Source organism: Fringilla coelebs (assembly GCF_963513975.1).
Source record: "Fringilla coelebs genome assembly, chromosome: 24".
NCBI lineage: Eukaryota > Metazoa > Chordata > Aves > Passeriformes > Fringillidae > Fringilla > Fringilla coelebs.
The window spans coordinates 3,322,597-3,339,677 of NC_140050.1; the positions used below are offsets into that span (position 1 = coordinate 3,322,597).

At 51.4% G+C, this 17,081-nt stretch overlaps 1 protein-coding gene across 1 annotated transcript in view; it reads right to left on the reverse strand.

Annotated features, from left to right (window-relative positions):
- The window catches only part of REXO1 (RNA exonuclease 1 homolog), a 46,550-nt gene extending 31,864 nt beyond the window's left edge, over positions 1–14,686 (reverse strand). Inside the window, exon 1 of the mRNA XM_084221119.1 lies at positions 14,395–14,686. Within this exon, the coding sequence (XP_084077245.1) occupies positions 14,395–14,584 (190 nt within the window). The 5' untranslated portion in view covers positions 14,585–14,686. The remainder of the gene's footprint in view (positions 1–14,394) is intronic.
- Positions 14,687–17,081: the final 2,395 nt, after the last annotated feature.

Genomic DNA, 17,081 nt, shown 5'->3' on the forward strand with positions numbered 1-17,081 from the left:
TGAGCTGGGCAGGGGTCAGTGCTCCCTGAGCTGAGAGGGGTCAGTGCCACTGTGTTTGTGTCCCCAGTGGAAGGACACGACTCCAGTGAGGATGCCAGAGCCTGCATGGAGCTGATGGTGTGGAAGATCAGAGAGGATGCCCCTGGATCCATGGAAGTGTTCCAGGTCAGGCTGGAGGGGGCTTGGAGCACCCTGGGATGGTGGAAGTTATCCCTGCCCATGGTGGGGGGTGGCACTGGATGATTTTTAAAGTCTCTCCCAACCCACATCATTCCAGGACTCTTAACAATGACAGAAGCTTCAGGAACAGTACCAGCTGCTTTTTGACTCTGAACCATTTTCAATCCTTGTTTTATCACAGCCTCTCTGGATGCTGACATTCCAGAGGAGCTTTTTCTTCTCTGCTACAAGGACATTACAAAACTGGATCTCCAACATGGATATGTATAAGAACCAAACAAAAAGCAAGGAGACAGAAAACAGAAAATTGAAAACTTCTCAGGTCTAAGAGGGATGAGAGAATTTCTTGTAACAGTCAGAAAGAGACAGTGTTAAAAGAGCTGTTTCTATCATTCTCATAGGACTGAGGGGTTTGGGGTTTTTTGGGGGGAGGCAGGGGTAGGTTTGGGGTATTTTAGAGAGGCTACATAAATGCAAAGCTTCCTTTGGCAACAGGAAAAGGATCTCTCTAGCATTTGGCAGAACTGGCCCCCAAGGAAGCAGAATGAAAGAGGCTGGGTTAAAATAAAGGCAGCAATTTCAGAAAATACTTTTTATCCCTTTGGGTTTGCAAGGTTTTTTCCCAAACCAATTAGCTCCTGATTGAACAGGGACTCTGGGCAATGGCAGAGTGATGTCACCACCATCCACAGGCCTGCCTGAGCCCTGCTCAGAGCCAGAAACGTGGGGAAAGAGGAACAAGGTGCTATTTCTACAACCAGTTCCCCTCCAGCTATTGCAGAGAGCTGTAATGATGACACAAAGAGTGTTCCCAAACCCAGGGTGTGCTCCTCCCTGGGACACAGGGAGGGAGCAGGTGACAAATCAGGGACAGAGCAATTCCTGCTTAGAAACCTTGAAGAAAAGCAGGCAACAAGGCAAAAACATGAACAAACCCATGTGTAAACAGCAGCAGCATCAAGGCAAGGCTATGTACAGATTATCAGAAGTGTTAGGGATAATATCAGCCTAAGAATATCAGAGAAGGAGCAGACAGCTCATCCCTGAGCTGTTTCATGGTGTGAAACATCAGCTCCACACTGGCAGAAAGCACCAGTGTACTGAAGCCTGCAGGAGTCAGCTACTACTCTCTAAATCTGGATTGAGACCTAAAATTCAGCACAAATATTTGAAGGGAACAGCTAAAAGGCTGATAATTCATGAAGGGCAAATATCAGATGGCCTGCAAACAGAGAACACAGAGTGTGGATCTAGAGACTTGCCAAAAAAAGGGCAACAAACCTAACCAAACAAAAGCCATCTTGTACATGCAGAAAACCAAACAATTTTAAATATATCAGGATCAGGGAAAGCAGAGTGGCTGCTGCCTTATCTCTAGCACAAAACTCCTGGCACATTTTCTGTGGCTGGAATGATGAAAACACACATTATAACCTCAGGACATGCCACAGGCTGTGAGACAGGGCAGGGAAAGAGCTCTGTGCAAGTGGGGGAGGCCTGATGGATTCTCCAGCACTGCTGATCAAAGGCTGCTTGGCCATGAAAGACTTGTGTTAGTGGCTCCAGGATGCCCATCAGCACCATCCCCTCTGGCCAGCAGGCATCTGCAGAGAATGCAGCAAAAACAGGGCAGGAGGGGTTTAATTTATACAAAAACATATCTACAAAAATATTTTTTATATAACATTTTATTTTTATTTATATATATATTTGTATAAATGTTGTTATATATAAATATATTTTTATATATAACATTTATATACATTTTATAACATTTATACAAAAATATTTATATATAAATAGAAATGTATTTATATATTTATTGATATATATATAAATAAATTATATCTATATAAAATATATATCTATAATTTTTATAATATAATGTACAGCATATCATATTTCTAGAATTGATATAATGTATATATTTATTTTAAATATATTTCTTTAAATATATTTATATTTATGGTTATATATATAGTTATAGTTTATATTTATGGAAATAACTATAAATATATATTTATAGTTATAGTTATATATTTATGGAAATTTGTTGATTATTTATATAGTATATATTTTTGTAATTATTTATAGTTCTATATATTTATATATTTCTTTTATATCTAGTTATATAAATATATACATAGTATACATATCTGATGAGACATAAGCACACAAGTCTCCAAACCAGAGATGTTCAACCTGCCATTTGAAATCAGCTTTTCAGCTGCCAAACTACACTCCCAGGAACCAGGAAAGGAAGGATCCTGCCCCTGAGACCTGACACTCCAAGGAGTCTGCTTCATGTTTTCCTTTATTCCTCTTCCCTTCACTAACCTGGGCACTCAGGGGTGCAGGATGAGCTGCACTGGGGTGGCTGCTCTGCTGCAGCAGCAGGACTGAGGCACTCCTAGTGAAGGAACTCTTTTTGGAGGGATGGAAAGCAGAGGCTGCTCTGACCCTCAGGAATCACAAGATAATGAGACTTGAGATGCCAACTCCTGGCAGGATTGTGAACTAAACACTTTTGAAAGTACAAACTATTTTAATAAATTATTGTACCTCAGATACATTAGAAACAAAAGGTGAGGTTACCATCAATATTATATAAAACAAGTTATTAATATTAAATAAGTTATTGATAAATATTATTAATATATCATTAATAATTATATTTATTATATTAATAGAGACACAGAGGTCTCTATGCATAACCCCAGTGAACATTATATTTAACCAGAACTGCTTCAGAAAACACCCAACTGAGTTGTGCTTAAATCAGCCATTGCAGCACAGAAAATATAGAAACACAGAACAGGAGTCTACCTACAAAAACCAGGCTGATGGGTTTGTTCCCCTAGCTACTGTCAGGATGATTGAGGGACACAAGGCCTCAGTTCCAAGGTGGAGCTGGATTATTACAAAGCTTCTCTGAGCCAGACTCCTCACTGGTCCTTCTAGTTTGGGCAACAGGCAAGGGCAGTAAACAAAGCTGACATTAAAGAAGAGTGGGAGGACAAGGTCACCTGTGTGAAGGTAAAACTTATTTTACAGTGAATCATTCCAGAGAAAAGTCTTTCTTTTTTCTGTCCAAGCCTACCACAGCACATAGCTGAGATGCTTTAAATACAGAATAGCCCAAATGTGGGTGAGCTGTAATGATGATGCAAACCTGCAGGTTTTGGAAAAGGACTCCAGCTCTAGAATGCATGTGGGAGACAGAATCCCAGATTGGTTTGGGTTGGAAGGGACCTTAAAGCTCACCCAGTGCCACCCTGCCACGGGCAGGGACACCTTCCACTGTCCCAGGCTGCCCCAAGCCCCATCCAACCTTGGACACTTGCAGGGATGCAGCAGCCACAGCTGCTTTGGACAACTGGATGACAACTGCTTCTTCCAGATCCAACAGAGCTACTCAGCTGCTGCTGCCAGACAAAAAGGCTGCAAAAATTAGAAACTTTCAAATTTACAGCAATTAGGAATTCCAAACAAAAGGCTTTGCTGGCCAAGCTGCAGAGGGACCAGCACGGGTCAGAAGACGTTGAACATTTCTTGTAGTGAACCCACAAGAAGGACACTGAGGGGCTGGAGCATGTCCAGGGGAGGGAATGGAGCTGGGGAAGGGTCTGGAGCACCAGGAGGGGCTGAGGGAGCTGGGAAGGGGCTCAGCCTGGAGCAGAGGAGGCTCAGAGGGGACCTTGTGGCTCTGCACAGCTCCTGACAGGAGGGACAGCCCAGGGGTCGGGCTCTGCTCCCAGAACAGGGACAGGAGCAGAGGGAACGGCCTCAGGCTGGGCCAGGGGAGGTTTAGACTGGAAATTGGGAACATTTCTTCACAGAAAGGGTTGTCAAACATTGGCACAGGCAGCCAGGGCACTGATGGAGTCCCTGTCCCTGCAAGTGCTCAAAAACCATGTGCATGTGGCACCTGGGGACACGGTTTAGCGGTGACCACGGTGGCCGGGCCGACTGCTGGACACAATGATCTTACAGCTCTTTTTGATTTTCAAGCCCTGTTGCTGCTGCTGAAGGAACCCATTGCCTTGGGTCATCTGCAGCTGGCAACAAAAGGTGCATTCATGTGGAGGTGGGGAAGGTGAAAGCTGTTTGGAGACACTTTGGAAAAGGAAAAAATAAAGGCATTTTTATTTCACGTCATCGGAACAGCTTTGTTGGCTTAAGGGCTCACTTTGTTTACAGTGCCAGCACTCAGCAAAGGGACAACCTCTGTGACTGCAGAAAAATTATCACCACTGGAAAATCATTCTGAGCTTTGCATTTAACACTTCACAGAAGTGACAGTGGTGCATCAAGAACAGAATGTTTCAGGGAGGTTTTACCAGCAGCCTGAGTTCTGCTACTCTTCAGAATTAAAGAGCACACAAGAAATGGCAGGTTTTGGCACAGAGCTCATTCGCCAGGACCCAAAACAAATTTCCAACAATTAATTTAACAATAATATCCAACCACTTGGAAATAATTAACACTGAGATTTAAAATAGTACATTTCAAATAATCATCCAGAGGAAATGGGTTAGGAGGGCAGGGAAGGGGAGCTAAGAGAAATGTTTCTTCAAATTCAACACTAGTCCAAGGATTTGTTTTGTTCCTTTTTTGTGTTTTTGAAAAGTAAATCTAATTATAAAATTAGGTGTTAAAAGCAGAGATAACCTTGTGTTGGTCAAGGAACACCAGGAAGCAAGGTTTGAGAGGCATTAGAGGTAGAAGAATCCCTGTGCACCCCACTCCTTGGATTTGTTCCTCCAGGGGAGGTATTTAGTGCCACAGCCTCAAAGTACATCATGAACCTCTACAGAAATTTCTTTAATGGAAAAAAGGATGCAAACATGAGAAAAGAAAGTCTGATATTAGCAAGACTGAAAAACAGTCTGAACAGTCATCTCTCACCCCAAGGTATTTTTAGCCCTGCAGGGCAGTGCTGGTTTCTCCAGGTGTTGTGGCCAGCGGGGCCACCTGTCCCCACGGGCTGAACCCCAGGGGCCACACTGAGGGACAAGAGCAGCCAGACAGCACCTCTGAACTGTACTCTGAGCTGTATCCTCAGCTCAGCTCTCCCAGACTGAGGGCAGGCAGTGCCCAGCAAGAAATCATGGAATGGTTTGGGTTGGAAGGGACCTCAAAGCCCATCTTGTTCTTGGACACCTCCCACTGTCCCAGGCTGCTCCCAGCCCTGCCCAGCCTGGCCTTGGGCACTGCCAGGGATCCAGGGGCAGCCACAGCTGCTCTGGGCACCCTGTGCCAGGGCCTGCCCACCCTGCCAGGGAACAATTCCTGCCCAAGATCCCATCCAGCCCTGCCCTCTGGCACTGGCAGCCATTCCCTGTGTCCTGTCCCTCCTGCTCTTGTCCAAGCTCCTGATCTCCAGAGACAGGGACCTGCCCAAGGGGGTTCATTCAGCCAGAGCAGCCCCAGTGTCCTTCCAAAGCTGGAAGTGTTATCAGGGAACGACTCAGCAGGAAATTCATCAGGGCACATCCCACAAAGCAGCTCAGACAGAAACAACCTGGGATGCAGCATCCATCTCCTATTCAAGGCAACACAACTTTGTGCACTAGTTGACTCTCACAACTGAAAGGCAAATATCCTGCATATATGTTAAGAGAAGTTTATAGATTTACAGTTGTGTTTTACCCCTTGTGCTGTTATCAGGGCTGGCCTGGGTTTGGGACATTTGGGAGGGTGAGATTGTTACTCTGGCAGCACCTGGCCTCCAATCAGGATTTAAGGAAGTGAACTCCACCACTGGACAGCAAAGAAGGAGCCAAAGGACAGAACTCTGGGAGGGGCCAAAGGGTTAAAAGGCAAAACCTCCATTGTGTGGGTGAGCACGTGGGGAGAAAAATCCTCTCCTCCAGGTGCTGTAATATTTTCTCTATTCAGTCTCCTGCTGTATTTTTGTAAGTTATTAATAAACCTTTTACATTTTTGGAAGTGAGTATCATTTCTCACATACAGTTTTGTCTCTGGTGCAACAAAACAAGAATCTGAAAGGTCCTCAAGCCACTGAGCATGGCAGCTTCACCCTCTTGGTGGCCTCACAGGGAGTCCTCACAAGGACACCTGGGGCTGTCACTGCCTCACACAGCAACACCACCCCAATCCAGGGATGCAAAAGCCAGGACAGGATGACCTGGCCCACACCAACCCATCACTGCCATCCCTCTATGCCCAGAATCACTGACAGTCCCACCCACTCTGCTGGAGAACAGCATCAAGGTCTGTGAGACATTTTCTTAAGAGGAAATCACACCACTGACACATTTCTCCCATAACTTACAAAGACTGTGAGAATCCCAACTGGCTGGATTGGCCAGGACAGGCAAAGGACAAAGACTGGCACCCAAAACACACCCTGACCCCACAGCCTGTCATGCACAGGCTGGAAGGAGTCTCAGCATTTGAAAATCTGGATATTCAGTGTTTGGGTTCTTTGGAGAACTTTCCATTCTTTCTCTCATTTTAGCTATAAAGTTACTCCTCAAAATACAGAAGTTTAAATTCTGTTTGGGGAAAAAAAACCAAAACAAACTTAACAGAGACTTGGTTTTTCCCTCTGAGAAAAAGCCCAGACACCATTTCCATATCTCCTGTGTAATAAAAGTAAGGATTTACTCAAAAATACAATTAGCAAAACAAGTCTTTTCAAAGAAAAAAAAAAATATTTCAAGTATTCTGGTGACTTCTCTCCATTCAACTTCATTTTGAAAACTTACCAACCAGCACAGTCACAAGCAGCAACACCAACCAGCCCTTTAATTTCCCAGCCTTTCTCTGGCATGCTCCAGATAAGTTATCTTCTCAACAACACCTGTCTGACTCTTTAACTAGTGTGGGGGGAAAATTCCTGCCTAAGACAAGAAAAAAGGGAAAAAAACCCCACAAAAACCAAAACCCAACTTTTTCAATTTAGTCACAACTGGACACCAGAAAAACAAAGTTAAAACCTAAACACCTTTCAAGGTGTATTACATTAAAAGACTTCAGCTGTGATGTATGAAAAGCTAAAAGCAAAACTTCAACTGTTTTTAAATCCTGTCTGGCTTTAAACAATTCAAAAGCTGGAATTAAAACTCTGCAGCTCCTTTAGGTCTTGGACACCTGCAGCCCCAGACCCACTTTTAACCACACAACCCAACACGCAAGCACAGTCCTCTCTTCAATAAAAACCCAAAATTCCACAGGAGAATGAAAACCCTCGTAAACCAAACCCTCCAAAGCCAATGTGGGCTTTTTGCACAGCACAGATATTCCAGAGGCAGGTGACCCCGGACTCAGGTCTCCTCCTAAATGAATGGCGACCACGTGAAAGCCGCCCTGGAGAAGTCGCTTCTCTCCAGCTGCTCCTTCCCAGCCGCACCCCCCAAACCTCCACCTCAGGAAGCAGGACGCCAAAAACCTCAGAAAGAGTTACCTGAGCTGCCCGGGGTCGATAAACACTGCAGGTATTTGTTCATGCTGGAGCCGCCCGGTGCTGCCGAGACGCCCCGGCCCGGGCTGGCGGCAGCACGCGGTGCGCGGCTGCTGACACAGCACTCCGTGGGCACCGGGGCAGGACCTGCCCCGGTCCCGCCTTCACCCTCCGGTGCTGCCAGCTCGGTGGCGTTCAGAGCGTCTGCAAGGGCTCCCCGACCCCGCTCCTCTTCCCTAGCGCTGCTGCCCTCACCTTGGGGGAGTTTCTGACCTCCTCCTGTCCCCACTCCCCACCTGCGGCTGCTTTCGGCTTGGTCTGAGCTCCACGCGTTGCCCGCAGTGGTTCCCCAAACATCCATCCCCGGCCGTGCCGACCCAAACCCGCGCAGCTCTGCAGCCCCCGGGCCAGCGGGGCAGGAGGTGGCAGGGCTGGGACACAGCCTGGGCCAGCAGGGCAGCAGGTGGCAGGGCTGGGACACCGCCTGGCCCTGCCTGTCGCCGCCTGCCCCAGCCCACGGGAGCCGCCCGGCGCCTCCGCCTCGCCCAGCGCACGGAACGCGCTCCGGGAAGCGCAGGATTAGCGAACTGTGCTTCCCACCGGCGCGGCGGGGCTTGGCTGGAGATTAAAAACATAAATTAGAGGAAGTATTCAAATGTCAGGGAAGAGAGGAATTTTTCAATGCCGGGATTGCAGACACAGAGCTCCTGGGCGGGCGGAGAGGAGCCGGGGACTCACTAGCACTGGCACAACTCCAGCTATGCCAAACCCAAAATCCTGCTAGTTTGATGGAGATCTGCTCCCACTCCTGCTTTCCACACATCTGGAACTGCCCCACTTGGGGAGACTCGGATTTTTAGGGGGGAATCTCCCCACAGCCACAGAAAAACCAAATACGGGAAGTGTCCTGTGAGGCCACACTGAAATCCCGGCACAAAGGGCACCTGCACCTGCCCACCCACAGGAACGCCCCAGCCGACAGCGCAGGGAAACCACCACAAATCCCAAACTGCTGAAAAGACACATCCCGACCTCACCACCAATTGGTTCTTCACTCTTCATTTCAAAACTTGGTTAAAAATAAAATCCACTGGTGGCATTTTGGTAATTATTCTCCTAAACACAGATGTGGGAGGGAAAAGCAGAATTGATGCCCCCTCCCAGTTCATGGACTGGAGCACCCAACACTGAACACCTGCTTTGCTCTGTCAGTGAAATGATACTGAAAACACCTGCGCTTCCACTTCTGCTGTAGCAAATAGAGTACTAAAGCTCTTTGCTGAGATGATCTTGCACATCAGTCCCTGGAAGGCAAATGCATTGGGAAAGACATTTTTTCATCTCTTCCACAACACAGTGTGAACATGGCCTGAAATGTGAGTCACACCAGGGCTCTAAATCCCAGCCTGTGCCAACGCTGCTCCCACAAACAGGCACAGCCCCTCAGCAGGGCTGTGCGAGGAACCTCACAATGGCCCTGAGCCTGTGTTGAGTGAGGGGTGATTAAAGCTGGGTTTTAACTTCTAAAGAGCCTCTTTAGGTTTTACCAAGTATCACAGAACCATAGAATGTCCTCAGTTGGAAAGGAGCCACGGGGATCATCAGTGCAGCCCCTGTCCCTGCACAGCCACCCCAACACCCCCACCCTGAGCAGCCCTGAGAGCTCCTGCAGCTCTGGCAGCCTTGGCACCATTCCCTGGGGAGCCTGGGCAGTGCCCAGCAGCCTCGGGGGGATCCTCTTGGTCACAGCCATCCTCTGTGGCTGATTGTGGGCAGAAGAAGGGAGAGGTGAAGTGCCTCCCTGCACCAGTGACAGGATCCAGGGTTAAAGCAGGGAAGACAAGCCCAAGGATTTCTCCACACTTGACTTGAGCCCAACAGAGTTGCAGCAGCTCACTGTGTATCAATCACACAGAGGAGCAGAACTCTGTCCCTGACACTTTCCACAGATTTGATCCAGGTCTAACCAGCAAAGCTTTATACACCCAGATAGAAAATCCACACAGCCAGAAAACTGCTCCACAAGCTTTGGACCACCTCAGGAAACTGCTGAGCAGCTCAGTACACTCCACTGCAGAACAAAGTACTTCAGGCAGGGTGCTGAAAACCTGGCTGGTCATCCCATCCCACAAGAACACAAGGATCAGGACCTGAGGGAGTGGCTGGAGCTGTGCCAGGGCTTGGCATGGAGCTCAGGGAAAGGTTCTTCCTCCCGAGGCTGCTGGGCACTGCCCAGGCTCCCCAGGGAATGGTGCCAAGGCTGCCAGAGCTGCAGGAGCTCTCAGGGCTGCTCAGGGTGGGGGAGTTGGGGTGGCTGTGCAGGGACAGGGGCTGGATTTGATGATCCCTGTGGGTCCATTCCAGCTCTGCACATTCCAGGATTCTGTGATCAGTGCAGACAAAAGAGCTCAGAGCTCCAGACCTGGAAGCAGCTTTCTGCTCTGGGTTCAAAAACATCCACCTCCAAAACACCCCCAGACAGCATCAAACCAGCAAACCAGGGCTGCCTACCTTAAGATATTTATGAAGAGCTGTATTATGCCTCTTTTATGTCTTTCAGCATACTCAGGACCTCGACTTTAAAGAGAGACCTATTTTTCCCCTCTACAGCTCTTGAAAAGACGCTTTTAGGACTGAAGGCAGCTCTTCCCTCCTCCTTACAGCGCACGCTTTCAAAGCACTTCACACACATTCAATAATCTTTTCATCCTGCTCTGAAGCAGGTGGGTTTTAGTCGTCTCAGAGATGGAAAAAGCACTTCAGCCAAGTCAGGATGAGAATTTGCAATCTCCAGATTCCCAGTCCTGGACAGAAAACCCCATCAGCCTCAGTGCTCAGCCAGCACAGAATTTTCACAAACCTCCAAGGTAGGATGAGAATTTGCAATCTCCAGATTCCCAGTCCTGGACAGAAAACCCCCTCAGCCTCAGTGCTCAGCCAGCACAGAATTTTCACAGATCTCCAAAGCACACACATTCTGTTACCACACAGGCAGATCCCTGCAATAAAACATGGGAATAGATTTCCCACACCAAGCATTCCATGTTTCAGACCCCAGCTCAAACGTGCCCCGCACTCAATGTGTTTGTATTTATGGACCTGCTTCCAGACAGGGAGGAAAGGGAACTCCTGCCACATCCAGCAGCAGTCAGGGAAAACTCAGTCCTGCTCCTGCAGATCTGCAAGGGACATGGAGAGCTCTGCACCACTGTCCCCCAGGGCCTGGGAGGACTCCAGCACTGTGTGTGCAAAAATCAGGAATCATTTATGAACACCTGAACATTGGGAAGCCTGGAGCCGTGAGGGTAGGCAAAAAAAGGGGGGGAACAGTGCTGCATCCCACTAATTCCTCTTTCCACATCCCCTCTGCTCCCCCTGGCACATATGCATGCCCCCCCCCCCCCCCCAACCTGCAAGGGCCAGCTCCACTTGCAATTTTCAAAAGCTTCTTTCAAAGCTACGAAATTGCACCAAGAGTTTTGGGGTTCCTGCCAATCCTCTGGTGATCCTCAAACATCAAAGCCAGCCCCAGCCTCAAATCAATATGCTTAGCAGGCTGCTCCTTTAGATGTTATTCTTTTTTTCTAGGCACCATCCCAGAAAACACCAATCTGTGCTGTAGCTCTTGGTGTAGAAACCCACCTACCTTGGCAAAAAATGACATTTTTAAAGCTTCTCTATTGAGTGATGTGATTAAATAGGTCAGACCTGCCCACGTGCATGGTTTGGAGGCTACTTCAAAACAAGACAGGCAGTTTCCCTGGCAGGGAGCAAGCCCTGGGGGATGGAGAACCTGCTCCCAGAAGATGGTTGCCTGGTTCTGCCTGAGCTACTACACCCTCTAGTGTAAATCCTACAGATCCTTCCAGGCCAGGAGCCTTGAGCAGGCAGGGAATGAGAGGAGCACTTCAACCAGAATCCTTCCCAGGAAGCTGAGCCAAGCACTGCAAAGTAACTGCAAAAGTGTCTCCTGCTCCTACAGAAATCAGGAATATTTTGTGACCTGCTGGAGTCTGTTCTAAAAGCCTGAGATTGCAGCAGGTCCATTGCTCATGTCCCATTTCTCAATTGGAATCACAGAATCCCAGAATGATTTGGGTTGGGAAGGACCTCAAAGCCCTTCCAGTGCCACCCCTGCCATGGCAGGGACACCTCCCACTGTGCCAGGCTGCTCCCAGCCCTGCCCAGCCTGGCCTTGGGCACTGCCAGGGATCCAGGGGCAGCCACAGCTGCTCTGGGCACCCTGTGCCAGGGCCTGCCCACCCTGCCAGGGAACAATTCCTGCCCAAGATCCCATCCAGCCCTGCCCTCTGGCACTGGCAGCCATTCCCTGTGTCCTGTCCCTCCAGGCCTTGTCCCCAGTCCCTCTCCAGCTCTCCTGGAGCCCCTTCAGGCCCTGCCAGGGGCTCTGAGGTGTCCCTGTGTCCTTCTCTTGTCCAGGTGAGCAGCCCCAGCTGTGCCAGCCTGGCTCCAGAGCAGAGGGGCTCCAGCCCTTGCAGCATCTCCGTGGCTCCTCTGGCCTGGCTCCAGCAGCTCCACGTCCTCCTGCTGTTGTTGCCCAGGGCTGGGGCAGCTCTGCAGGTGGGAGTCAACACAGAACCAACATGAAAAAATGTCTGGAGGCAAACCCTGAGCTGAAACAGAACTCACAGATCCCTGTTATGCCAGCTGTGCCATGTGCTGGATGCCAAGAGTCTGGGAAAGAGGCAGAACGGGCTCTGAGCTGGCAGGGAGCAGTGCCTGGAGCTCAGCCTCGTCATCCTGCTTCTTTCACAAGTGACAGAACCTTCCCCTTGGGAAACCAGGCCCTCACTGGGGCTTCTCTTTGCCAAAAAAACTCTTCTCTAAGTGCTGTAGATTAGGTTGAATATTAAGAAAATACAGAAATTATATAGAGTAGATTCTATACAAGAATTTCTATTAAGAAATAAGAATAGAAAAGAATATTCTATTAAGAATATAATAAGAAATTCTGTAAGAATTTATAAGAAATTCTATAAGAATTTCTATAAAGAAATCAAGAATATATAGAATATAGAATTAAGAAAATATATTTCTTTCACAGAAAAAGTTGTCAAGCACTGGAAGGGACTGCCCAGGGATGGAGTCCCCATCCCTGGAAATGTCCAAACAATGTGTGGATGTGGCTCTAGAGGACAAGGGTAGGTGGTGACCACAATGGATGAAGGTTGGAAGGCTTTTCCAACCTTAACAATTCCATGATTGTAAGGAAACTCTTACTCCCCAAAACACAGGCTGCTTCTCCTGTCTCTGACACGCCCAGGCCAGGCCTAGCAAGGCACTGGGGTATTTTTTCTTGCCTTTCAGCTTACACCAACACTTCCAGCCAGCTCTGGGAGCCTCACACACTTCCCAGGGGCACACAGAGGTTTGCCCTTCCCCACTTCCAACTCCAAACCCAGCCCCAGCTGTCAGCAAGCACAGCAGCACCTGGTGCAGGCCAAAATGAGCAATTCCAGTTCCAAAACTGACACTCAGATATTTAAAGATGTGCAGGAACAGCACACAATGATAATTATAACATCATCTAAAGAACCATCCTGAAGCATTATAGGGAGCTTTTAAAATTCAAAAGAACACCAAAATTGGCAAAAAAACCTTTGTCTTTCTAACAATTATCTGCCTGTGACAGCCCTGAGAATGTTTCCTTTATTTTAAACTAAACTAGTAGTGGTGGTAAGCTGGCCTGGTAACCAGGAGACATCAATAATTAATCCTCTTCCAAACTTGAGAGCAACCCAAAGTTGAGTAAACACACAAAAAAAAACCCAAGCTAGGCTTTGTTTTGGCAATTTCTGCTTCAGATTATTAGAGACTGTCCACACCAGCATTATCATCCCATTATACCTAACAGAAATAACAAAGCTTTTACATAAAAAAAGCCAGCAGGGCTCTTCTGGGGAGAAGAATGAAGGCTTTTTTCTGCCAATAAATCAGCAGAACAGCAAATAATGTGTATAAATAAAATGACAAGAGCTGCTGGAAGAAGGGCCAACAATAGCTCACTATTGATCCTGGTGGGTCTGTTCCAGCTCAGGATACTCCATGACTGCCTGATTCACTGGGTTTTTGTGCCAGGCTGCCTTTGAGAAGCCTGGCAGTGCCCACAAGCCCCTCGGGGGGGGTCTGGCTGACCACAGCCCCCCAGAGAACGAAAAGAGCCCAGCACAGGCCTTGCCTGCCTGCTCCAGGCAGCTCCTGCATCTAACGGGAGCTGTCAGCAGCTCTGGAATCCGGCCTGACACCTCAGCGCCACGTGAGCCCAGTGCCCGGAGCGACAAAGAACGGGACCGGGGCAGCGCGGGGGCTGTCCCGGAGCCTCGGGACGCTGCTCGCCAACACCCGGCGGGATCCCACCGACCCCAGCCAGGCTCACCCGCTGGGGCCGCACGGCTCCTTCAAACCCTGCCCGGGAGCCAGGGCGAGCTGACAGCCGCGGCCGGGCGGCGCTGGGCACACGCAGCCAGGGCCGGGGCACGGCCGGGCTCCGCCGGTGACACCGCCAGACCCCGGGATCGCCGCACTGCGGAGGGGCTGGCGGGGCGATCCCGCGGCGCTGGGGGCCGATCCGGGCCCTGAACGGTGGGGCAGGGGGCAGGGGAGGAGGCCAGGCACGGGCCTGCCCTCGCCGGGGGGAAAACACACCGGGCGGGGGGAGAAAGCACGACCGGGCCGGGGCGGCAGGGACGGGAACAGCCGCAGCCCGGGGACGGGGACAGGGCCGCGGGAAGGTGAGGGGGCACCGCGGCCGGGCCGGGCCGTACCTGCGCCGTGTCCGAGCGGGAGCCCCACGCTGGGGTCGCCTGAGGCTCCGGAGGCTCCGCACGGCGCCGGGGCCACCGGGGGGTGGCGGAAGTGGCAGTAGGGCCTGCGGCACCCCCGGCCCGGCCCCGACCCCCCGGCGTTGAGGAACGGGCAGTCGATGCCGCGGAAGTAGCCGGTGGATCTGAGCATCCCGCCGGCTGCGGGGCGGGAGCGGGGCCGGGCGGGCGGAGGAGCCGCGGGCGGCCGGGACGCGCTCCCGCCTCACACGGCCGGTACCGGCCCCGCCGCCATCTTGGGAGCGCCGGGCGCGGCAGCGAGGACCCCGCGAAGCCGCTGCCCGCACAGGGCTGCCCGCGGCGCGCCTGAGAGCGGGGCGGGGCGGGCGGGGCTGAGGGCGGGCCGGGAGCGGCCGCGGGATCGGGAATGGCGTGAGGGGGATCGGGCGTGGATCCAACCCCTGTCCCTGCACAGCCACCCCAACACCCCCACCCTGAGCAGCCCTGAGAGCTCCTGCAGCTCTGGCAGCCTTGGCACCATTCCCTGGGGAGCCTGGGCAGTGCCCAGCAGCCTCGGGGGGAAGAACCTTTCCCTGAGCTCCATGCCAAGCCCTGGCACAGCTCCAGCCCTTCCTGGCCCCCTGTCCCTGTCCCAGAGCAGAGCTCAGCCCCTGCCCCTGTGCCTGCCCTGGGCAGGAGCTGCAGCCCCCGAGGAGCCTCCCCTCAGTCTCCTGTGCTCCAGCAGAGCTCCCGTTCCCTCGGGCCTGGCCCGGCTGCAGAGCCGCCCTCAGAACCAGCGCTCTCAGGGGTGCTCAGGGTGGCGTTGTTGGGGTGTCTGCAGGGCCGGGAGTTGGGCTCGATGATCCTTACGGTTCCCTCGCAGCTCAGGATATTCCGGGATTCTGTAATCCAAGCTCGGCCGGATTTGGCTGCCGGTTTAGTCCCAGGGCTGGAGCCGCCTCGCCCTGCTGCCAGCTGTGGGCACAGTGATGGTCACAGGCTCCTTGCTCTGTGGCCCATCAGCCAAGAATCCTCAGCACGGACCACGGTGGAGCACCATGGACCACACCAGCAGAGCCCGCCGACCCCAGCATGGACCATTGCCCCAGTCCCAGTATTCCCAGCATGGACCACCATGGAGCACTGGCCCCAGCATGGACCACTGGCCCAGCACATTCCAGTGTTCCCAGCATGGACACTGCCCCAGTCCCCAGCCTGCTGCCTCCAGCACGGATCACCAGCCCCAGCAGGGATCAGTCCCTAGCATGGACCACCATGGACCACCAGCCCCAGCAGGGATCAATCCCTGGCATGGACCACCATGGACCACCATGGACCACCAGCCCCAGCAGGGATCAATCCCTGCCATGGACCACCATGGACCACCAGCCCCAGCAGGGATCAATCCCTGGCATAGACCCCTGTTAAAAATAGGTTAGAAACGGTTGTAAAATAGTAGGTAATTGTTAAACATGTACTATTAGTTTGGTTAGGGTAAAAGGGGTCAAAAGGGTAGTTATAAGAAATACGGTACTCAGTGTACCATAATACACCTAAGTGCACCACCCCCCAAGCGAAACGGACAGAACTGTAATGGGCCAATCAAGCGCCTTAAACCTTCATGCAAATGAAGGATCCAAAAAGAAACCAATCCAAAGGGACAAAAAAACAGGATAAAAAGGGGCATCTGACCCCAGGAAGCTGTGCCGCTCCACCTGGGCCATCGGGGCCATCGCTGCTGAGCAGCCCCAGCGCCGGCCCCGCAGCATCCTCGACAGGAACGCTCCTGCCCGGCCCGGGCCTCCTTGCTTTAGGCCTTTCTTTTATTATAATAAATGCTGCAATCACTTTTGGTACCGGGAGTCTGGTCCCATTTTTAACACCACCATGGACCACCTTCCCTGCACAGACCAGTGCCCTGGTGCCAGTACACCCCACTGCCTCAGCGTGTTCCAGCATGGACTGCCATGGACCCCAGCCCCAGCACAGCCCCTCCACCCCAGCATGGACCCCCTCAAACCAGCTCCCTGAGCCCCAGCACAGCTTGGGCCTCCTGGAGAGCAGCAGCACACTGGACAGCTTTGGGCAGTGACCCGAGGCCAAGGCCAGGCCAAGAACTGGTTCCACATCCCATGAGGGCCCAGCCCCCTCCTTGCCCCAGGTCACCACAGCTGCATTTACCAGTGGGGAAACTGAGGCACAGAGTGACAGCACTTTGGCTGAGCCCACAGCAGGGACTTGGAGCCAGCCCTGTGGGGATCAGTCTGATGAGGGGCTGTCTTAGGCTGGAAGATGTGGCTGGGGATGTGTGTTCTATTCTCATCTATCAGAGCTGGGGCAGTTCTCTCTGTTCATGGGGCAGTTTTCTTTATCTCTCCCACAGCCCATCCTCCCTCCAGGAGATCTCCTCTGTCCATGGCCACTGAGTGTCCCTGCAGGGCTGATCAAATTCCACCATCCCATGGGGAGATGCTGTGCCCAGGGCAGGAGCCAAGCATTCCTACCTGGATACAATCTGCCCTGGAGCAGCACAGCAGCCTTTGCCCCCTGCATCCCCAGAGGAGCAGCTTTCTCCTGCCCTGCATTCCCAGAGGGAGAGCAGGCCCATCTCCAGCAGCCCTGGAGCTGCAGAGGAGAACTCCCCCCTTGTGCAGGATCCTGCTGCAGCAGAGCCACAGCTGGCACTGCAG